Consider the following 21,785-nt stretch of genomic DNA (forward strand, 5'->3'; position numbering starts at 1 on the left):
CTGCAAATTTAGCATTCGGTGTCCGAATCGTGATTGCTATACCTTTCAGGAAAGGAAACGACACCAGGAACAAAACTCGTAGCGTCGCCACGATGTGTGGGCTTTTTCGGGTTTTCGGAATCGTTTAGGGCCTCAAAATTGTAATTTACTGTTTTCTAGAATTTTTGGTTTTCCAATTTGTTTTGTTTTTATCCGTGGGCTTTAGGATTTCATTGTTAGTCGCCCTAGGGTTTCTTTTCTCATATATAAGCAACCTTAAACGGCTGCACAACCTATCTTTTATCATATTATCTATCAAATTGAGAGTTTTCTCATTTATCTCTAGTGGACTCCATAATTTAATTGCTTATAAACCTAGGTTACTTCCGACTACGTCATTATTTTTATGGATTCTTCTTTGTTTTTATTTTTATTTATTTATTAATGAGGAGGGGTAAAGATTGAAGTTTGATGATAAAAAAAATATAGGCATGTGCATTAAGTAATTTGGAGTGTATATAAAACTACTCTTTTCTTAATCTTACAATTGGTAAAACATGATTTTTAGGAGCTGCTTCAAGTGACAGACCTCAAAAATCTCGACGCAATTTTTTTGAATGATTTTCTCAATTTTTTGACTTTAAAAAATCATAAAAAAAATATTTGATCAAGATTTTTAAGGTTCCTTAGTTTTAAAATTGCTCAAAAAATCATGATTTACCAATAAGAAATTTTGGTAAGAAAATAAAAATATGCGATTTTGGTAAGACTATAGTCCACCGTTCTTTTATGGAAATCATGGTTTTCGACAATTTTCATTTTTTAGAGAAAGTTCTAGGGTTGGTTTCATGGTGTTGGGAACTTGATAGTGTACCACATCTTTTAGTGTGCTTAGCCTCGCTTGCTTGGGCACCGTTAACCTTAATTGCAATGTCCATTATTAGCCTCACTTGTAATGCCTACCATCAACCTCACTTGTCATTCTCAACGTTAGCCTCACTTTCTATGGTCATAAATACGAACGCCGTTAGCCCTATTTTTATAGACACGGACCTTCTCAACTATTATCAATCAGTTTGCAGGTAGAAGATGACTCTAAGCTCAAAGATTCTGTCTCAAGTTCCTTTGTATCAGCGATAATGACATGCTAATCCAAGTTCACTATCATTCAGTTCACGAACTATACTTTTTGAGAACATGCTTGCAGATCAATTTGAGGTGCCTTATATAGCTTCTGATAATCTGAGTATAGCCATTTTGGTTTCATAACATAGATTGTGTCAGTTAATCTTATCTTCGTTGTACTTTCAGTATGTAGATTCAATCGATCATTCATCGTTAGTAGTAAAAATGAATACTTGTATTTCTCGTTTGACAATCTGAATTAGCAAAGCCATACCAGCACAACTAAATCATTCACCTCTCCGCATGCTTATTACATTAATGAGAAAGCAAAAAATTTGGTGTCTTTCTAGACTGGTGTCAGCCTTTGGACAATCGTCTTCCACTCTTTTAATTCACATTATGAATTTCTCCCAAAACCTATTGCTTTTCTAAGCTATGTCCCAATTTTTGGATCTTCATCCTTTTGCCCTTGTGGACACTGCAGAGTAACGGAAATATGGGCAGGTCATCCAGAGTCTTACTATGCACATTCTGAACTTTGATCAACTTGACAATCTTGAAGTGTTTCTATATTAGCAGGTTTGGTGTAGGTTCCATTTGCGTATATGTAGCCTTTGACGCCTTCATTGGTCGTGATGATCTCGATGATGAGGAAGAGGAAGACGAAGATTTGACCTTTTTCCGCTTTGGCTTCTTGGGAACATTTGCAAGGTCATTAGGAGGAAGGTCTATCAAGTTGGTTGATGGCTGGCGTCCCATGGATTGCTCAAAATCTGTCACAAAAGATTGACAAAACAACAACCAAAAGAGAGTGAAAACTATTATTGAAGTCATCCCAAGTGCCATAATCTACAATAAATTGTCCACACCATCATACCAAAACAAGATTTGACACTACAACCACACCAAAAGTACTCCAGGAGCATATGATAGGTACTCATATATAGATGTGTGAACCTTACCAACCTAATGTACCATCATGTTACAATCTTTGAGAAATGAAACTATGCTATAAATTGATTGAACCATAAGAATTGAATCCCTTAGCTGCATCGATCTCAATTTAAGACCCACTGAAACAATGATCCCACCAATTTATAAATAGCTATAAAACAATCAAGCCAAAGATAAGAATGTTTATAGAGCTATACCCCTCAGGACCACCATTACCAAGAACTAGCTAGAGTTTTGTAAAGGGCCACGAGCTACCATATTCCTCTAGGTAGGAAAGTGCTGTCTCGTGACAGAAGAGCCAAGCCCTCCAGTTGGGGCAAAGAATCTTGAGAACTTTTCCATACCTTATTAGCATCTATTACCAATAAACTAAAACAGACAGTAATCCCATTTCCCCTAAAACTATTTAGCCCGTGAAAAAAAAAAGACCCTACTCATACTTGTCTGGTTAGACTGTTGGAGTACTCATACTGCACAAATGCACATGATACACAAGCCATAGACCCATAGTTTAATGAAATGGAACATATTGACAAAACCTTCAAATTATTCATTTGACACTAAGGCCTCCAACCATCAGTTTCTGCATTATTTTCCTAACCTTACATACTAGTTATACATGTATCAATGAAAGAAACATTGGAGACTCGATCGTGAAGATATGCATACCGTGGGAGGCCCAAGGAGAAGGAGCCGTGCTGCTGGAGGAGTCCCTTCGATCACTGGTGTTATTGCGACCCAGTGTTGAGAAATCGGGTCCATTTTTGAACTCATTCATCTGCAACAACAGAATGAAACAATTGAGAAATGAAAGAACATATTTTGGTTGGTACCTTGTGTAATAAGACTGAAAAATGAAGAAAGATCAGTAATTTGCTATGGTTAGGCCACGTACCCAGCTGGGTGCACTATCAGACGGACCATCCCACCCAATGTGAGCTACATGTTTCACATCTGTCGGGAACCCAATTTCCATTTCACGCTCCTTCACAACTGCAACAACACCCATTTTCCCATTTAGCCCCAGATCAGCATGAAAACCCAGTATTGCATAGATATACAAGGCAATCAAACACCCAAATTAGAGTTGCAGATAGATGAGAGAGAAATAAAGTTACCAAATATTTGAGAGATGTATTTGAAAATCTTCGCCATGGTGGGAACTAGGAAGTCCAAATTGCCCAAATGCAACAGCTCCTTGAAGAATGAGGGAAGCAAACACCAGAAATAAAGGTTGGGGAAGAGATGATGGTGATGTACCTTTTGCCTGCCAAAAAGCAAATGTACTTAATGGTGGCTTTTGCTTAAGAACTATTTTGAAATGAGAAAAAAGGATAGATCAGTATCAAATAAGGTTCATTGCATGTGATCTGGGAACTTTCTAATCCCTGTGGATGAGGATTGGTATCTGATATATAAGGAATATAGCACAGAAATGATTCATTATAGGGAAAACACAAAAAGGATTCCAATAATTCTGTAAAATTAGACAGTGCATTTGTAGACCCTGTATATCAGTCAGCATTGATTACAGGGAATATAGATATGGAATTAATTAATATACCTTAATAAGAGGATGATTAGGATGGTACAAAGAAGAAGATTGATTAGGGAAGAAGCAACTTCTCCTTTACATCCAACCAAGGTAGCCTATTACCTCCATGCTCCATCTTTATCTTCAACTACTCTCTTGAAGCTCTTTAGGAAGCTAGAAAAAACTAGTTTTCTATTGAACCCCAATACCCAAAAACAATGATAGTGAAAGAACAAAAACCCCAGAAACAATAGTGTAATGGGATTTTGTCAAATTGGGGAGGAACCAGTAGTTTGGAACAGAGAGAAACGGAGCTAGGGAGAAGAGGGTCTAACAGAAAAAAGAGGTGGGTGGGATTGGATAACAAATAATGGAAACCTCAAAAACAGATTAAGGGTGTGAGAGAATAGAGTGGAACAAAATTGAACAGAAATTGGGTGGTGCTGGTTTGCTTTTGGTTTGGTTTTGTTTTGTTTTTGTTTTTGAGAGGCTCCCTCCCTCTGAAAAAATGCAAGAGCCTTCCAAAAATGCAACAGATACTTAAATTGCGGGTGAAAATCTGAGACACACAGAGGGAGAAGCTGGAATTTGTTTGGTGCAGTGTCTGACTAGACCAACTTTCAAAGCAGTTTGGACTTATGTGTTTAGTCTAATTAGTTTGGTTAACCCTGTTGTTAAGTTTGGTTTTTAGCATTAAACTAAAATGAGGGAAAAGGTTAAGTCATCTTTTGATGACAAAATTGCCTTACTTGTCTAACTAATTTCACCATTTTTTCCCAAATGTACTCCCCCGTTAATATTTCTCTCCATTCGTTTCTTTCATTCGCTTACTCCCGCTAAATTTTACTTTACGTTTTTCCAGATGAAGTTGAAGACCCACAATAAATATAATTAACCGAATCAGTGTATATGATAAATGACAATACATATTATATTTGAGAATATATATTCAAACCTAATATTCAATAGGGCACAATAATATCGGTCTAAATATCAACCACCCCGAGCAACCTTACATGGAATCCCCAAGTCTAGCCTCAACACAAATTGAATTTGTGCCCAGTAGGTTTGAGAAACATTCAGGTTCGTGCGCCTACAACGGTAATTAGTTTGACTTTACTGGAATACCCTCATGGACCGTAGTTTAAATATTAATTAGGTGTGTATGTTATTAACTCACTAACGTAACCGAGATTGTTTGATACCTCACCCGAATTTTAAAAAAAAATCATATATCGTTAAACTCTAAAATCCCTTTAATCAAATTGGTTCATGTTTGAAATAGATCACTAAACTCCAACATTTCTTTCAAACAATCTAAACTTTAGCATAAGTGCCTAAACCAAATAGGTGACAAAATAAGTTGTCATAACAAAATGATGAAGAGGTTAACGTACATCCAAATTGAACCTTTTCCTTCCTTTGACAAAAAATCTCAATCTTTCCTTCAATAGCTAGACATTATTAAATACAATTTTTCAACCAGATCATAAATTTCTCATCCAGCTGGGTATGAGCTCTCATTTTGGTTCTAATATACAATTGTCATGCACTAACAAATGGAGAAGAATTATTTTTATAACCTAAACTTCAATTGGTTTCCCTTTTTTAATTTCTTTTGTTAATTAGAAACCTTTTAACTTCATGCATTATTCTATTCTCACCAACCTTTGGAGCGTATCAAATTGCAATCATGCTGCCCTTTATTGGAAATTCTCTGATATATGGCTTAGCTGTTTATAGATAACATGTTAAGCTATTGTGATTGTTGGAAGCACGTTTTATTCTTGATTGTTTAATCTTTCAAATTATCACATTAGGCAAACACAATCTAATTAAAGCTACTTCATATGGGAATGTGGTGTTGCTCACCTTGAGACAATTTCGGGTCTAATTTTTCTATTTATCTAATCTCTAACATTATCCTCCTGATACTTTGTATATTCAGAATTTGGAATAATATTAAAATGTAAGGTGATTGGTTGACACTTAATTTTGATGAGTAGACAACTCATTGAAAACGATCGAAGTCAATTCGGATTTGTTGTCACTAGAAGAAAATGACAACTAGTGCCCTTTTTCGCCATAACTGTAGGGGTTATATCAATTTATCATTTTTTTGTTATTCAAACTAAATTGCTGATCGATTTGCCAAATCTTTGCGTTATTAATTCAAGTTCTACCGCGCAATTCCCAACTTTCTAACTAATTTGTGATTTTCTTTAGAAATTTCAAGAGGTTTGATCTATATATCTGGAACTAACCCTGTGGTTTGATTAACTAGAGAAAATGACGCTTAGCCCTTGGAAAATGCCACAACAAAAACAACTTATTTATTGAAACAAAACAGAAAATAGATGGAAGGCTAAATGTGATGGGCCACAAATGATCACAGCCCTTCGGTAAAAGAAACCCCGGTGGACTTCAACCATGACCCACCTTGTATAAGCCCAGCAACAGTGAAACTCTGGGCCTCTGATGCACGTTTAATGACATGATACCCGGCCCAAGTCACTCTCTTGCTAGTACCCGCCCCGGGTCCACTATTAGCATATTCACCATAATACAGTGTCTTCAGAGCAAAGTCTCCACTCCATATAGACCACCCAGCTGGGTCAATGAGGTCACCAATGGTGGACTGCATCACAACAGTCCTAGAGTATTCCTTCCAGGGGCGGCCCAAGTAAGATCGGACTTTCCCTTTCACCGGCTCTAGGTCTGAACTTGCAATTACTTCGCATTTTTGAATGGAAGTCCCGGTGTTTTGATTAGGGTCCGTCCGACCTTGTGCCGTGACCATGTTGTTTTGTCCACTCGCGGGTTTTCGTGCCACGATCTTACAATTCTGAAGTACTACGGCTGCATTTCCAAATATGAAGTCTATGGTACCTGAAGAAGGGTAGAGAAATGAGTTAGGACCTCTAGGATTCACATACATTCCAATGTAACCAAAATAAAGTCGACAAGATATATACCTGTTATGTAGGAGTCTCGGAAGAACTGCCTATTGGAGTGGGTATAGAGAGTGTCTTGGTAAGCGTCAATGCGACACCGGTTTATCACGGATTGATCGGCTCCGACTCGAAGTGCAACAGCTTGGTGCTTTTCCGGGCCAGCTGTGTTTTGGAACCAAATGTCTTGGGCGATAAATCCGTCACCAACGGCAGCTGCATTGAAAGATAAAGATTGATGATGTAGGATTCTACATATTTGGAACATATGTGCCAAGTAAAACTTGAGTGTCCCTAGTGTTAGGCTAAATGCTCTAAACTTCACATGCCACCCAAACTCGTAAAATTTTTAGATAAATACGAGCTTCAAAAGTTTAAGTTGTCTAAGAATGAAACAACAAGATAACAAATCAGCTATATAAACATGTAGTCAACCTATTTGTAAAGTCCTTACCTAGAGTCGCAGATTTGAAAGTGGTTGATCCATCAACAACATTGAGGCTGCCGGTGATGATTGTTTTATCCATGCCATCTCCAACAATCATCAAGTTCTTCTTATTCTTCACAACCTCAACATTTTCCTTATAGGTTCCCTTTTTCACATAAATGACATACCTGGTTGTGCTCTTATCTGGTGCTGCTGCCACTGCTTCTTTTATAGTCTTGTATTTCCCACTCCCATCTTTTGCCACCACAACATTGGCCTCAACTCCCTTATGAAAATCCCTCGACATTAGCCTCCGGTCCCTGCTTGTGACCCATGTTGGGAAATCTCCAATTTTCAGTGGCTGATCATCGATCACTCTCTCTTTTAATGGAGAGATTGCAACCAACTTGGCTAGGAAGGCTTTTGACCTTGATATCAAGTCATTGAGCGTAGGCTCCATTATAGTCAGGGCTGATAGTCCATCTAGTCCATCCAAGCATGTGACATGGTTAGTGAGGACGCTGCTAAGCCATGTATGAACATCTTCCATGGTATTCTGCACCTTCAAGTTCTTGAGAGCCACTCTAGAGTCAAGAATCCTGTCCATGGTGACATCCATCAGCTCCACACAATCGACAAGAGCCGCTCGATCTTTATGATCATTGATCTTAGTATAAGCATCTTTCGCCGTCTCAAGGGCTTTTTGCAAGTGTGGTGTGGATTCTTCTAGGAGCCCTTGTAGTAGATCAACATCAGCACTCATGGCTCCTGGACGAGAAATAGAGGAGCTGGTTTTGATCATAACTTGGATGGAAACAAGGGTGATCGAGCTTATAATAGCGGCTAAGGAGAGGATTAGATAGAGAAATTTGCAGTAAGAAGTAGCTTTGGGAGCATCAAGCAGAGGCTGTTGGATTGCCATTCTTGCTTGTAGCTAATTGATTAAGCTCTCTCTTGCTTATTTCTCTTGTCCTATAGTTCTTAAATAGAGTAATAGACAACAACTTGTACTGTAAGAAATAAATTAATTAGCAGAGATGATAACGTTTTTTAAAGTGAAAGTGTGTGTCATTATGGAAGAGGTTAAGGTCTTAACAGGCACGCATTTGAAGAGATTCTTCGAAGATTTTTTTTCTGTTTTATGACCGGTTATATACGATTATGTGCAAAAACGTTCATTGTTTACGGATAAGGCTTAGTAAATTGGTGTTTTTGGACATTATGAGGCTAACTTTAACTTTGAGCTTTAGTGGATTTTGTAGCTAAATCAAAAGCTTCTTTCTATAATTGCAATCATGGTGTCTAGACAAAGAGAAAGCACTGTTCGATATCTGGTAGAAAGTCATGTGGGAAATCGATCCAGTGCTGCTGATGACTTTATCTATTCTTCTACACCAGTGGAGTCTCCATTCACGTTTCTGAAGCTCCAGAAGTGATACTTTCCAACCCTTCTTTATAAAATATTCTCTTTGTATGATTACTTTGGGAAAAGAAGAAAATATCCGAGGTGTTGAAGGATATCGACATTGAGTGTGCCTCTTTAAACTAGGGTTTAGTTCTAGAGTTGTAATAGGAGAGAAGGTTCTAGATTTCCTAATTATTCGGATTCTATTTCCTTGTGTGACAAGATTATGTACTTTGTAAATCCCTATATAAAGGGTTCCTATTATCAATAATAGAATACACATAATTCTCGAATCATATTTTTCCTTAAACACCAGGTTGCTCAAAACATGGGGCGCTGGTTTTGAGCTTCTTACGAAGTCACTGTTAGAAAATGGAATCAAAACTCATTAATTGCAACCTAAAGACAAATCCATTGGCAACTATTGAGAACCTCATTGTTTGGCAACTATTGAGAACCTCATTGTTGGTAAAAACATTCATACGCTCCCTCTTTTTCGAAAACGAAAAGAAAAAGAATCGTCCGTCCGATCCCCAAAAGCAAATTGACTGGTATGAGTGGTCTCTAAAGAAAACCTTTGTTATAACTTGAGAAACTCATATGTAAAGACTAGCTCATATAATTAGTGTAGAAGCGTAAACTCTGTCTCAGTGATATCTAGATGGTTATTAGTACCAGAGACAAATATATTAGTACATAACTGAGAACTTCCTGAATTGTTTGGTAGCTTGGTTACTTCTATGGTAAGTTAGTTGGCCGATCATTGATATTCCATAAAAATATACGAATGTCAATGAAGTATTGTCGTTATCTGATAAAAAAAATTTCTCTTTTAGTGACGCTTATACAGATGAATGTTTCACGGGCAAAAAATCTCTCATTAAAAGAATATTTTCATTGGATTGACGTCCACTTTTTGTTTTGGTTAGAAGCTGATTAATTAAGAAAAGAACTTCCATTACATGACAAACCAAGAGCAATTTTATAGGAAGGCATGAAATGAAATGAAATGCTAACAAAGAGATGGAGAACATTATTATTCCTTCACTTGTTTCAGCAGTCAGTTGCAGAAACTCAATGGTAGAGTTTGAACAAATTTTAACCATAATTCAGACGAAATATATCATTCTGGACAAAGAAGCTTCCTTGTGGAGTTGGAATCAAGTGGAACATCTGCAACAGTACAACAGCATTTTAATATATATATAAACACAACCAAATTACTACTAGTAAATGTGGAGAGTTGTGAAAATTATAACCTGGCTAAATCTTAGAAGGTGTTCTTCCCCCGGTAATTGGAGGCTGCCGCTGACAAAGACCACAATGCCACCGGTTGTCGATGATGGCTGGGAATCGATAGTACTGATCAGGTGCTTGCATTGATCGAATGGTAACTGATTAAGCTTCACAGAAATATCGTCAACCCCAAAAATCTTTTGGCCCTCAAAGCTCAACATAGAGGTTGGTTGATATAGAGTAGACAGGGAAGCTCTATCACTGTCGAAAAGAAGGTAATAATGATCCACAAATGCCCTCCCCACCATTTCGACTTGTTCTTCCATTTCTTTTCGCTCGGCTCCCTCTCTGTTTGATCTGCTTCTTCGCCTCAGAAGCACTCACAACTCGAATATAAGGAAGATGGATCTGCCCTAAAGGTGCATAACATGTCACCGAGACGCCTCTGAACTAGTACTAGATGACTATCTAGCCCTTGAACATGGAGCATTATGGCTTCAAAAGTTGCAATATTGTGATGAATCTCAGGGATACTAGGGTAAATTGGACGACTTGACATGGGGAATCAACACTGCTGCATTTCTACGTTTTGTGGGACTTTTGATAGTGCCGAAAGTAAGGAATCATATACTTTCCTGAACGACCGTTCTTTCCAACAGGGAAGCTTTTCTATACCATCTGCATTAAGTTGAGGGGAAATCAGTCTCCATATTTCTTGTACTAAACTACGAGTTCTTATTCATATACTTGGTGATTCTAATACACATTAGTTTTCAATTAAATTCAACCCCCCGCCCACCCCGAAGCTGTGAAAAAGTTGCAAGCTAGTTCTTTATCCAATGCCTGATTTCATCGTTCAGATGTTCGTAAATGAGACGAGCCAAGTCCATCATTAGGTGCTCAGATTTGGCTTGTTTTCCATCGAGCTTTACTTTGTGTTTGAGCTTGGCTAGCAAATTGGGGTAAATTTCTAAGAGTATCTTTGGTAAGTAAAAGTTATTCAGTAGGAATCCATTACTCCATGTAGGTGAAGAGTTTATTCAGGAATGAGTTCCTGATTTTATTATGTAGTCGACTTCCATCTTCATAGCAGTTTGTGGTAGTAAACACATTCATTCTGAATAGGTAAACATGCTATTAAAAAATTTCGATCGCGGTAAATTAAGTCCTTAAACAAATATTACAGAAAATTCAAAAAAAATTTGTTGCGGAAATCATTCAAGGCCAACTTCGTTGCGGACACTTCGGCTGGTGTTGGTCACCAAGCACATGATCATTTAGCTTGGCAGAATTGTTTTATGGTTTGACAAATGGGGAGAGTACGCTCGTGGCTTCGAATCCCTCATCATTGAACAATAAAAAGAAAAAAACATTGCCATTTTCTTATGTTTCTTGAATGTGCGCAAGCAGAGCATATAGAAGATATCTTAAATTCGAGAACTTAATACTAAAAACACAAATAGTACAGCACTATTTAGTATTTACCCTTCAACGATGTTTCAGAGACGCATACACACAAAACAAACTTCATTTTATCAATACAAAATGCAAGGCAAGATAGTGAACCAGTAACTTATCTGGAATATGATAGATGAGAATACACCCAAACCCCTAATACAAACCCTAGACATACACAAGCACCCAGAAGTCTGAAACTGCAGGAGATCAAACACCCAGATTACAAGAAAAGACCTTGTCTACACAACAGGCTTTTGGCTAAACACGAGGAAGTTACTAGGCAGTGCTAGGCTAAGCAGGAGACTAGCTCTAGCACCAACTTCACCATCAGAACTGGCCAGAAAACTCCAAAACAAGTGCTCTAATGAAGATTCAAAAGAGTCAGATTTCACCATATTGGCTGAAATGCAGTCAAGATCTCTACACAACATAGAACTGTAAGGAGTTTGGGTTGAAACTAAGAAAACATAGGCTGCTGGCTAATTTAAAGATGTTAATCATCCACAGCCTCCCAAGCCAAGAGTTGCTCTCCTCCAACTATCTTTCATATGGACTAAAAATTACCCCACAGCTTCAGTAAAGTTCAATGCTAGCTTAAACCCTATACCAGCAATTATTTTCAATGACCATGTATGAATACCACTAGTTGCTATCATGCTTTGAGCTGAATGTGTTTGGTATTCAAGCACAGGAAACCAAAAGCTAGCATAAGCAAATTACATTCCACTCATCAAGGTTCAAGGTTATAAGCAGTGGAAGCATGAACTGAGCAAGCAGCCTTCATTAACTGAGTAGTAAAACAGCGTTCAACAAGAGAAGAAATAGCAGTGTGCAAAGCATACTCATTTATATACAGTGAGATAAGTTATCAGCTTTTAAGCTACTTTGAACCAGAAAGCATAAAACTCAGAGCAATTCAGAGCCTAAGACAACATAAATAAACAGACAAAGCAATGTAACCAGCATCATAATCGCAAAGCATGTAATCAAAATCAGAAAGTTTACTAACACATAGTTTGTAAGTATTCAAACATAATGTAAGCCCTGCAGGCTGCCAAAGCAGCATTTAACATATTCTCTCGAATTCATTATCAAAGCTTTTTGCTAACAATAAAATCTAAAATTTCACCTTTTGTAGAACCCCAATTGGTGAATCCAAATCCTCACCGAACCTCAGTTCCAGCTCGAAGGCCAGAAAGCATGGATACCATACCCGGTCTTCCAGTTATCCAAATACACCACCTTCTTCACAGCCCAAAACGAAACCACCAGTGCCACAAGCATAACAATCCGCTGCGCATTCACATTCCTCACCCTCACAAGCACCCTGGTAAGAAACGCCAGCAGCAACCCGACGATAGTATACAAGAACCCGATAGCAAACCCCTCTGTTCCGAGCTGCATTCCCGATCCCTGGTAAAAGAAAACCAGCTTCGTCGGATCGTTCCGGTCGGCCAAGAACATCGGCATTTTCCTGATAATGTTGTGCATAGCGCCGGAGACACTGAAGAAGTAGACGAAAACCGCCCCGGTCAACCAAACCCTGGGGTCGTGAAGCAGAGTCTTGCCGTTGATAATCTTCTTGATAATGAACGGCGTCCAGATCAGCCACGCCATGACGGCGAGGATGATCTGGTTCCGGGAGAACATCGGCGGGCGTTGGATTGGGCCGACGACTAGCTTGGTCTTGGATTCGATGAACTCGGACATTGACTCGGCGAGTCTGGCGAAATCGCCCTGCTCCATCTGGACGGACTCTTTCGGGCTCTGACCCGGCCCGACGAGGCGGATGTGGGGCAGGGAGTTGACGCCGAATTGGGCGAAGCTGTTCTGCGAGTCCTGGAATTCGATGTCGACGAAGAAGAGCTTGGAGTGGGACGGAGAGGCTTCGTCGGCGTTGTTGGCGATGAAGGAGGCGGCGACGAGGGAGAACTCGTGGCGGAGGTCGGAGAGGTGGAGCTCCGGTTTCTCGTGGAGCTTGGCGGCGTCGAAGAAGATGAGGAGGGAGTAGGGGCGGGGGTTTGGGCGGAGGTGAGGAAGCGGGAGACGGATTGGTCGGTGAAGCGGATCACGCCGGATTTGGATCGGGATTGGAGGGATTGGAGCTCCGAGACGAGGTCCGATTGGGAGGAGGCGGTGAGGAAGAGGAGGGCGGAGACGAGGAGGAGGGAGAGGGGTAGTTTGGGAATTGGAGACATTGTTAGGGTTGGGGTTTTCCTCATTGCAGAGAGGAAATTTTGGGTTTTTGATTTGTGAGGAACAAGAAGAAGAAGAAGACTTGGATTTTTGAGTGTTGACTCTTGACTCTTTGGTTTAGACGTCATGTCGTTTGATAACCACCAAAAAGACAAACATTTTGAGTAAGAATTACGAGAGTCGTTTTGCTTTCATCACTCACATTTCTAGTTTCAATACGTCGGGTTTTAAGCTCTCATCTTCAACATTTTATCATGAATTTTCAGGGCTCTTCCCAGCTCCTTTTACGCAACAAAGCCGGTGAATCATGAGTTCATGACTGCTCGAGTACGTTGTGTCTTCTCTACCTGAATCCACATACTAGACGACTATAAGTAGCTGCAGGAGGTTTAAGCTCCATCTTCAACATTTGATCATGAACTTTCATGGCATTTCTCAGCTCCTTTAGACAACAAAGCCCGCTGAACACGAATGAAAAGCTTTCATCTGCTCATAAGTTTGTGTGTTCTTATGCAAGGTTTCCTTGAATCCACATATCAGGAGTTTCTACGTAGCTGCAGCAGGTTTAAGCTCCATCTTCAAGATGTCATTATGAACTTCCATGGCCTTTCTCAGCTCTTTTACCCTACAGAACCCGCGAATCATGATTGTGAGGCTTTCACTGCTCAGGGAGGTTTACTTGAATGCATATATCAAACGTTTATAAGTTGCTGCAGGAGGCTTAAGTCCCATCTTCAACATTTCATCATGAATTTTCATGGCCTTTCTCAGTTCCTTTACTTGACAAAGCCCACGAATCATGATCGTAAAGCTTTCACTGCCCATCAAGTTCTGACTTCTCATGTAATCAAACACTCTCACTGCTTCTTCAATTCTCCTCGCTGCAAAAAGCCCACCAAGAAGTACATTGTAAGTGGTCACATCCAAACTGCCGTTCAGTTTTTCCATCTTACTGTGCAATGCCATAGCTGAATCAATCCGTCTTCTAGAGCAGTAATGGCCTACTAATGAGGAACAAGAAGTCAAATCCGGTAGTAGCCCTTTGTCTAGAACTGAATTCAACACATCTTCTGCTTCTCTCCATCTACGCCTGCCACATAGAAATGATATAAATCCAGACAATTCTGATGCACAAGGACTAAACCCTCTTCGTATAACATCCATTAACAACTCGAAACCCTCCTCAGATCGCTCTTCCTTGCATAGGACATGAGCAAATGCATAATAATTGCTATCATCCACTACTATACCCCTCTCACAAACCACCCGATAAACCCGAATAGCTTCCACTATTCTCATTTCTTTAGTCAATGCCTGCAGCATACATCCATAAGTAGCACCTTGCAATTCAATTTTCTCATCACACGCTTTCTTAAAGAACATCTCTGCCGCATAAGTTTTGTCCAAAGCACAAAGCTTCTTAACAATTGAATCATACTCAAAAACAGGACTCGCCGAAAGCAATTTCTTCTCCACCATAATCCTCATTACCCTTTCAACCACTTCCACATCCCCAAGTTTACATGCCCCATCAAGAACAGAACTATAAGTACTAAAACCAGGTTCCAATTTCCCATCACTCATTTTCTCCAAGTAGCAAAATGCAGCATCAAAATTCCCACTTTTGCTATAACCATCCACAAGAAGACTATAAAACATAGAATCACAAACACCCAAATCCAAAAGTCTAAGAATCCTTTCAAATTTCCCATCTTTACAAAGAAACTGAGCAACCAGAGACCATGTAAACTGGTCTGGTAAAACCCCATTTCTGAGCATAACCCCATAAAAACACCAACCCAATCTAGTTTCACTTCCTTGCCTCATAGCATTAAGCAATGCATTGCAGGCTAAAACTGAAGGCACACAACCAAGAACACTCATTTCTCTATAAACTTCTATGCCTCCTCTAACCAAACCCTCTCTTGCGTAGCAACCAAGCACAAAACTTAACACATTGGATAGAGAATCTGTACCTTTACAAGCCTGAGACATGGACTGTACAAGCTTGGAAACATGATGGGTCTGGATTAGTGTGTCCAAGATGGGTTTGGCGGGTCGGGTGAGGCCAGACCCGAGTGAGAGTTGGATGATTTGGCAGTGGGATTTGAGGTCTGGTTCGAAACGTAAATTGGACTTGGCCCAGTTGAAGAAATCCAAAGAGAGTTGTGGGTTGCACTGGGTTTTGTGGATGATCTGGAGAAACAGAGGAGGGTTTAGTTTGGGGAGGTTGAGGTTTTGGAGGAATGGAACCCAGTTGCGTCTCTGTAAGAGAATCGAGGAGATTTGGGATGCTAAGTGAGCTTGTTTGATTTGGGTTCTCCAAGTTAGGGAAGTACTGGAAGTCGTTGAATAAGCTTTGCGAAGAAGAAGCATTTGGTGTTTGAAGTGGTTCTGTTCTGCTCCGATGTTTTGGTGCAGAGAAGTTGGGAAGAAAAAGGATTTTGGGCTTGGACTCTGAAAAAGAAAGACTTTTGGGTTGGGTTGGAGTTGAGACGTTGATTATAAGGTGAGCCCAAGCCTAAATTGTGAACCTTCTTTAACAAAGCTGCCAATGCTGCAGAAACAAAGCTGAAGAACAGTTTAACAACAGAGTGAGACTACATAAGGGTTGATTCAGAGGGTGACAGCAATTGTGCTCACTCCAGTTTAAGTTCTTAAAGTGTTCAAACAGTTTGCTCGACGTTTTCATGTGTTTTAACTTCTGCGGTTTTTATTATACGTGTGAAGATAAAGTGTTTGATGAATTGTCTCAAAACAGATAAGACATATGTAACAGAAAAAGAAAATAAACATGTCTTGCTCAGTAGATTTTGCTCGTTTTCTAAGTGTTTCAGGACGACGTGTTGGGGCACTTGGGGTTGTCTCAAAGACAATCAAGTAAATGTAAGTATGCAACTAGAAACAAAATCATGTTTTACTTCGTATATGCTTTGATATTTTTGGTTTAGGTATGAAATAAAATGTTTTGATGAGTTTGCTTGAAAGAAAAAGCGATAGACAAGAAAAGGAAGCTTAGCATGGTCGAAATCTAATTCCCTAAAATGCAAATTTGTGCCAATTCTAAGTGAGATAGCAGAACACACACACCAGCAAGAGATTGAAAAAAGGTTGCAAGCCTCTGAGGATATGAGAAAGATGATGCTGACCCACATAATTCCAAGTCCATTATTAGCCAGAAGAGACTGAACAAGGTATTTCCTACCTTTCAAATTTAGCCAATGAAGCCAAGAAAAACTCGGTCACATATTGCTTTGCTGAAACAAATGAACAGCTACTTTTTCCTCACATCACTTATTGCTAGCTAGTCACAGTCAGTCAGTCAGTCAGTCCATTAATAATAATCTCCTCTGGTATTCCATTGGTGGTGGCTTCCCTATCACCTTCCTGACCAAGCATGTGAATGCATCCAAGTCAATGTTGCAAGGTTTTACTCAAATATACTACTATTCATTATTATACTTCTTCCTTGGTTTCCCACATGAGAGTGTTTTTAATTTCCCAAGTAGTGTGCTGGGAAAACTAGAAAGACATTGTTTATCATATTCATTGCAGGCTTGTAGCATATCCATTCTTCTTTATTGGTTGTGGTGTTTAAGCATGTTGGTCATGTTTATTACCAAGAAAGCAACCTCCAATTGGGGAAAATTGTTCACTATTAAATAGTCTTGTTTAATGTGATTTACTGTGTTATTTCTCACAATACAAACGAAAACCGACAGAAAAAGAACCCCAAAGTAGTGTGGAAAAGATACTAATGGAGAAATCTTAGGCTTTTTAGGGTGCTTTCTCCTGTATTATTGACCAAAGCAGATTTCAGCTCCTCCTTTCACCCTTCTTTGCTCTTTTGACATCGATTTCGATCTTGTCTAAAATTACTTTTCACTGTTAGATTTGACACTAAAGAGTTCTACCATGCTTTGGAGCATCACTTACTCGGATATATGATAGAAGTAAAAAGACTCTAGAGACCTACGTACCCTATAAGTTGCTGCATTTAGTAACAGCAAAATCCAGTTGTCTTAGATCCAAGAGCTTTCGATTATTGAATGATCAATCACATTCCATCATGTTCATATATGCAACACATGGGCCCCACATCCATTTTTTCATTCTCCCAATTGCCAAAGTCCATTGGATAGCAGCCTGGCTTCTTCAGAATGACATATGCATTCTCCTCTAGTTTACCCAATTTTCTCCCAAGTTAATAAGTCGTAGTCATTTTTGGGCACTTCAGCCATTGCCATTCACAAGTCATATGCAATGATTAAGCAGACAAAGAAATGTGAATACTTTGGTTTCCTGTTTTGGCCTTTTCTCCAAGTCATTTTCAAATTGTGACCACCATTTATTAATGCACCGCTCTTCTTCCTCCTGAGAAGATCGAGCTGAAAGAAGCTCCCAATCTCAGATTACTTCTCTGCCTCCACAATGGAAAGAAGGGCATCTTCTCCAATGGCTGCTATTCTTGTTTACATTGCAGTTTCCATGGCTGCTGCTTATTGTTCTTCATCTGTATCAGCTGCACCATCAACTTCTTTCGAAGACAATTTCAACATAATGTGGTCCGAGGACCATTTCAAAACCTCTGCAGATGGGGAGATCTGGTACCTCTCGCTCGACAATAATACAGGTAAAAAGGATTGAAACTTAGAATATCATCCATTTCAAAGATTAGTTTCCAGTTTCGTTGCTAAATCAAGTAGCTATTATTGAATAGGTTGCGGGTTTCAAACGAAACAGATGTACAGATTTGGTTGGTTCAGCATGAAGCTCAAGCTGGTTGGAGGTGACTCTGCTGGTGTAGTGACAGCTTACTATGTAAGTCCCATCTTTTTACTTCATTCATTTATGGAAGTAAATCATACTCCTCTCTCAGTGTTTGTACAATTATGTGCTTGCTTTTTATGGTAAAAATTTGAAACTGTTAAAAATGGTGCTGCAGATGTGTACTGAAAATGGAGCAGGGCCAACCAGAGATGAGCTAGATTTTGAGTTCTTGGGGAATAGGAGTGGGCAGCCTTATCTGATTCAGACAAATGTTTACAAGAATGGAACTGGGAACCGTGAGATGAGGCACAGCCTTTGGTTTGACCCCACTGAGGATTATCATACCTATTCAATTCTTTGGAACAATCATCAGATTGTGTAAGTCTCTCTTGGCCTTAACAAGCTTCTCTTTTATAATTTGTGACCCTTCTATTTCATCCCCTAGCTCATATCTACCTTTCATTTTTTATCTGCTGGCACATTTATATACTCACATGCTGCAAGTCCCAAAGTGATGTAATGTGTCTGTCACAGTCACATGCTCCTGGTTTTGTGGTACTGCAACTTCTACTATGTATTTGTACTGTAAATTTATGATCTTTAGGCTCTTGTTTTGAATATTGATGAAAATAAATACTACCCGTGCATTCATCGAGCATCTTGTTTCCACCTTTAAGACACTAGCAAAGAAATAGTACGCAAAATGTTGAGTACAGGCTACTCCATACCAGCCCCCTCCAAATGTTGGCACTAAAAATTTCTAAATGTTGCTTAGTTTATAATGTTGATTAGAACTAACACAGTCTTGCAATGGATTCTGCTGGCAGTTTTTTTGTTGACAAAGTTCCCATAAGGGTGTTTAAGAACAATGGTGAAGCAAACGACTTCTTCCCCAACGAGAAACCCATGTATTTATTCTCGAGCATATGGAATGCCGATGAATGGGCGACGAGAGGTGGACTTGAGAAGACAGACTGGAAAAAATCACCATTTGTGTCTTCCTACAAGGACTTCAGTGTTGATGCATGCCAGTGGGAAGATCCATACCCTAAATGTGTGTCCACAACAACAGAGAACTGGTGGGATCAGTATGATGCTTGGCACCTTTCAGATTCTCAGAAAATGGACTATGCTTGGATACAAAGAAACCTTGTTGTTTATGATTATTGCAAGGACACTGAGCGGTTCCCAACATTGCCAGTGGAGTGTCCATTGAGTCCATGGGAATGATATTGTGAAGTCGTAGAGTTTAAGTATGAGGATAGACTAAGATGTGTACTTGTATGGCATCTTGTTTTTTGGTTATGGAATTCTGATTAGATTCATTAAATTGATTTTGTTCAATAAAAAATTAAATATTTATCCTCTCCATGATTTTTCATCTTATTCCAAGTGCAAATATAAATGAAGTTGAACAAAGACATCATAAAACTAAACTTATGACATGTTTACTTACATATAATTGTAAACTTTATGATTTAGTAACGAATTCCCAAAATCTTTACCCACTGTCATACATTCATAAAGCAATAAGATACTATATATTTTTCATTTGTAGTCTAATTGGTGATATTTGTTAAAAATTTTAAAGAACATTTAGGAGGGGGCTAGTTAAATTCTAAAGCACCAAACAAACTCATAGGGAGCTGGTGATCGAGATTTGAATTAATTACCTGATATAAATAATTAATATATGTATTGTAGGAGCAACTTGTGGCGACGAATATGTCATTGGCCACAAGTCCACAACATATACATTAGTAATTGAAAAGATAGGTATTAGTTCCTCAAATCCAGTTAGCATCGGGAATCCCTTAGTATACCAATTCTAACTGGATTTGAAAAAAAATCCCTAGTATTAAAAAAATAATAAAATCCTTATATTTCCTCTATGTAATTGGACGGTTGCGATTAGCCATATATCACCAATTTTATAAAAGGACGGTAGGGATCAGTCAGCACAATTTGTTATTTACCGTAATCAGGAGGGTATTTAGTCACGGAGACCTGTTATTAGAAACGGTGAGTTGAACCGCGACACCAACCCAGCACAAGACTCCCAAAATCCCCAAAATTTCAAATTAGGGTTTCTTTCTCCAGTTTCAAAATCCCAATTCGAAGGGCAACAAAGCAGACAATGGTGTGCGAAAAGTGTAAGTACCCTCTTAATCCATGATCAAATTCTCTTCAAAGTTGTTATCTTTTTTTCGAAAAGGTCGAGATTGAAATTGAATTGTGAAGTTTCTGATTTCCGATCGATGTTCTAATTGGGTAGAATTCTGATTAAATTTGTTGAATTTTATAGGTGAGAAGAAGCTTGCGAAGGTTATAGTGCCGGACAAGTGGAAGGAAGGTGCCAGTAACACCACCGAAGGCGGCGGCCGGAAAATCAACGAGAACAAGCTCTTGTCCAAGAAGAAAAGGTACCCTTTTTTTAATTTTTATTTGATTTGTTTTCTTTGCCCAAATACTAAAATTATTGGGTAAATTGAATATATATGTGTGTGTGTGTTTTACTTGTAATCAATGACAGCTAGTCTTTGTACTTTGCAACTTTAGTGTTTTATAAGATAATAGAATGTTCAATGTTGTGTGGTTCGATTGAACCTTTTCGATCAAATTTCTATCTGGAATTTCACTTATATCGGTTTTTGGTCTATTGCCTGGATTGTAGAGCAGACTGCCGTCAAGTTCTTAAACTAGTTAATACAGAGAGTAATGAGTAACCTAAGATGTTATTTGCATACTAGGTCGTGAGATTGAGGTGTTTGCATGTAGTGTAAAGTATGTTTGCGTTATTGATCAAGTTCTTAGACTAGTTAATAGAGGTAAGAAGGAATAACAAATAGATGTTATATGCTAAGTAGGTTATGAGATTGAGGTAGATTGCAAATTGTGTAGAGGACATATGTACGGTATCTAAGTCATATGGTGCTATGTCTTTGATCTTATACGTATGTATGATAACAATTTGAGTCCTCCATCACCGCTTATTAGTTTTTTGCAATGCAGATTGTTTATTTAGTGTGGTGTCACGGATACATATACTAATTTTTTTTGTAACTGGATTCCAATGCTTAGGTGGAGTCCCTATGGAACTACTGGAAACACCAAGTGCATTATTTGCAAGCAGCAAGTACACCAAGAAGGAAAATACTGTCACACCTGTGCTTACTCCAAAGGTAGTGTTTCTGTTTCCTGATCTCATTGGTTTTGTTTCAGTGATACAGGATAGCCTGATGTATGTGATTTGTTTTTTGCAGGAGTTTGTGCGATGTGCGGTAAACAAGTACTCGACACCAAGATTTACAAACAAAGCAATGTATAATACAAACCATTTGTTGGTTGACTGTGTGTGCACTGATTCATAGCTAAATTGTGTATTTGATGCAAGGTACTGGCATATTTGTCATTCAGAATTGCAATGTAACCTTTAGTCATGACCTGTACTGTGGAATTTAATCTTCAATCAGTGATATCTTCCAAAAGCTCTCTGATTACGCTTGCGGGCTTTTCAAGTTTAATAGGGCAGTGAATGTACTATGAATGTATTTTGATTAACGTGTGCATTGAGCTTATTTGCTTGGATTTCGCGCATTTGCAATTATGCATGGCCATTGGCTAATTCTGGTAGAGAAGTGCTTAAAGATGAGTTTTGAATAATTGACAGAAGAAGTAAAACTGGATTCTGGAGTTCAATTTGAGTCATTCTGGGGTTCAACGTCCCGTCGGAGTAGTCCATATTGAATT

General features: G+C 38.9%; 7 protein-coding genes across 7 annotated transcripts; 2 read left to right on the forward strand and 5 right to left on the reverse strand.

Moving 5' to 3' along the window:
* Nucleotides 1-1,317: 1,317 nt before the first annotated feature.
* Nucleotides 1,318-4,165, reverse strand: LOC112165772 (CRIB domain-containing protein RIC10). Its single transcript, XM_024302415.2, has 5 exons — nt 3,623-4,165; nt 3,177-3,325; nt 2,954-3,051; nt 2,728-2,836; nt 1,318-1,877 (listed from the first exon to the last, which is right to left on the reverse strand). Exons 2-5 carry the CDS (start codon nt 3,211-3,213, stop codon nt 1,672-1,674), a joined length of 450 nt encoding a protein of 149 aa, XP_024158183.1. The 5' UTR covers nt 3,214-3,325; nt 3,623-4,165; the 3' UTR covers nt 1,318-1,671.
* Nucleotides 4,166-5,895: 1,730 nt separating this feature from the next.
* On the reverse strand, nt 5,896-7,995 carry LOC112167792 (pectinesterase). Its single transcript, XM_024304866.2, has 3 exons — nt 6,998-7,995; nt 6,568-6,759; nt 5,896-6,481 (listed from the first exon to the last, which is right to left on the reverse strand). The coding sequence occupies exons 1-3, from the start codon at nt 7,890-7,892 to the stop codon at nt 5,982-5,984; spliced, it is 1,587 nt and encodes a 528-aa protein (XP_024160634.1). The 5' UTR covers nt 7,893-7,995; the 3' UTR covers nt 5,896-5,981.
* Nucleotides 7,996-9,311: 1,316 nt separating this feature from the next.
* LOC112167014 (nuclear transport factor 2B) lies at nt 9,312-10,269 on the reverse strand. Its single transcript, XM_024303958.2, has 2 exons — nt 9,635-10,269; nt 9,312-9,548 (listed from the first exon to the last, which is right to left on the reverse strand). Exons 1-2 carry the CDS (start codon nt 9,935-9,937, stop codon nt 9,474-9,476), a joined length of 378 nt encoding a protein of 125 aa, XP_024159726.1. The 5' UTR covers nt 9,938-10,269; the 3' UTR covers nt 9,312-9,473.
* Nucleotides 10,270-12,025: 1,756 nt separating this feature from the next.
* On the reverse strand, nt 12,026-13,536 carry LOC112165648 (probable dolichyl-diphosphooligosaccharide--protein glycosyltransferase subunit 3B). Its single transcript, XM_024302253.2, is given in 2 exon segments — nt 12,026-13,093; nt 13,096-13,536. Coding segments are annotated over 2 exon segments (1,149 nt in total). The 5' UTR covers nt 13,394-13,536; the 3' UTR covers nt 12,026-12,242.
* A 186-nt stretch (nt 13,537-13,722) lies between these two features.
* Nucleotides 13,723-15,834, reverse strand: LOC112165650 (pentatricopeptide repeat-containing protein At4g21170). The gene has a single exon (XM_024302254.2). It carries the CDS (start codon nt 15,639-15,641, stop codon nt 13,941-13,943), a length of 1,701 nt encoding a protein of 566 aa, XP_024158022.1. The 5' UTR covers nt 15,642-15,834; the 3' UTR covers nt 13,723-13,940.
* A 1,669-nt stretch (nt 15,835-17,503) lies between these two features.
* LOC112166083 (probable xyloglucan endotransglucosylase/hydrolase protein 8) lies at nt 17,504-19,409 on the forward strand. The gene is made up of 4 exons (XM_024302842.2): nt 17,504-17,898; nt 17,986-18,086; nt 18,211-18,413; nt 18,863-19,409. Exons 1-4 carry the CDS (start codon nt 17,697-17,699, stop codon nt 19,263-19,265), a joined length of 909 nt encoding a protein of 302 aa, XP_024158610.1. The 5' UTR covers nt 17,504-17,696; the 3' UTR covers nt 19,266-19,409.
* Nucleotides 19,410-20,028: 619 nt separating this feature from the next.
* LOC112166129 (cysteine-rich PDZ-binding protein) lies at nt 20,029-21,559 on the forward strand. The gene is made up of 4 exons (XM_024302898.2): nt 20,029-20,188; nt 20,341-20,458; nt 21,117-21,217; nt 21,299-21,559. Exons 1-4 carry the CDS (start codon nt 20,173-20,175, stop codon nt 21,361-21,363), a joined length of 300 nt encoding a protein of 99 aa, XP_024158666.1. The 5' UTR covers nt 20,029-20,172; the 3' UTR covers nt 21,364-21,559.
* Nucleotides 21,560-21,785: the final 226 nt, after the last annotated feature.

The sequence above is a fragment of the Rosa chinensis genome, chromosome 5, assembly GCF_002994745.2.
Source record: "Rosa chinensis cultivar Old Blush chromosome 5, RchiOBHm-V2, whole genome shotgun sequence".
Taxonomy (NCBI): domain Eukaryota; kingdom Viridiplantae; phylum Streptophyta; class Magnoliopsida; order Rosales; family Rosaceae; genus Rosa; species Rosa chinensis.

Excerpts from the sequence above, each read along its gene's own strand:
- LOC112165772 (XM_024302415.2), bottom strand. The coding sequence starts at position 3,213 with ATGGCGAAGATTTTCAAATACATCTCTCAAATATTTG. Across the intron at positions 3,052-3,176 it reads ATACATCTCTCAAATATTTG|TTGTGAAGGAGCGTGAAATG; the intron begins GTAACTTTATTT and ends GTGTTGTTGCAG. Across the intron at positions 2,837-2,953 it reads CTGATAGTGCACCCAGCTGG|ATGAATGAGTTCAAAAATGG; the intron begins GTACGTGGCCTA and ends CTGTTGTTGCAG.
- LOC112166083 (XM_024302842.2), top strand. The coding sequence starts at position 17,697 with ATGGAAAGAAGGGCATCTTCTCCAATGGCTGCTATTCTTGTTTACATT. Across the intron at positions 18,087-18,210 it reads GTGTAGTGACAGCTTACTAT|ATGTGTACTGAAAATGGAGC; the intron begins GTAAGTCCCATC and ends ATGGTGCTGCAG. Across the intron at positions 18,414-18,862 it reads TGGAACAATCATCAGATTGT|TTTTTTTGTTGACAAAGTTC; the intron begins GTAAGTCTCTCT and ends TTCTGCTGGCAG.
- LOC112167014 (XM_024303958.2), bottom strand. The coding sequence starts at position 9,937 with ATGGAAGAACAAGTCGAAATGGTGGGGAGGGCATTTGTGGATCATTAT. Across the intron at positions 9,549-9,634 it reads ACCTTCTAAGATTTAGCCAG|ATGTTCCACTTGATTCCAAC; the intron begins GTTATAATTTTC and ends GTACTGTTGCAG.
- LOC112167792 (XM_024304866.2), bottom strand. The coding sequence starts at position 7,892 with ATGGCAATCCAACAGCCTCTGCTTGATGCTCCCAAAGCTACTTCTTAC. Across the intron at positions 6,760-6,997 it reads TTTCAAATCTGCGACTCTAG|CTGCCGTTGGTGACGGATTT; the intron begins GTAAGGACTTTA and ends CTTTCAATGCAG. Across the intron at positions 6,482-6,567 it reads CCGAGACTCCTACATAACAG|GTACCATAGACTTCATATTT; the intron begins GTATATATCTTG and ends ACCCTTCTTCAG.
- LOC112165650 (XM_024302254.2), bottom strand. The coding sequence starts at position 15,641 with ATGCTTCTTCTTCGCAAAGCTTATTCAACGACTTCCAGTACTTCCCTA.
- LOC112166129 (XM_024302898.2), top strand. Across the intron at positions 20,459-21,116 it reads CTCTTGTCCAAGAAGAAAAG|GTGGAGTCCCTATGGAACTA; the intron begins GTACCCTTTTTT and ends TCCAATGCTTAG. Across the intron at positions 21,218-21,298 it reads CACCTGTGCTTACTCCAAAG|GAGTTTGTGCGATGTGCGGT; the intron begins GTAGTGTTTCTG and ends TGTTTTTTGCAG.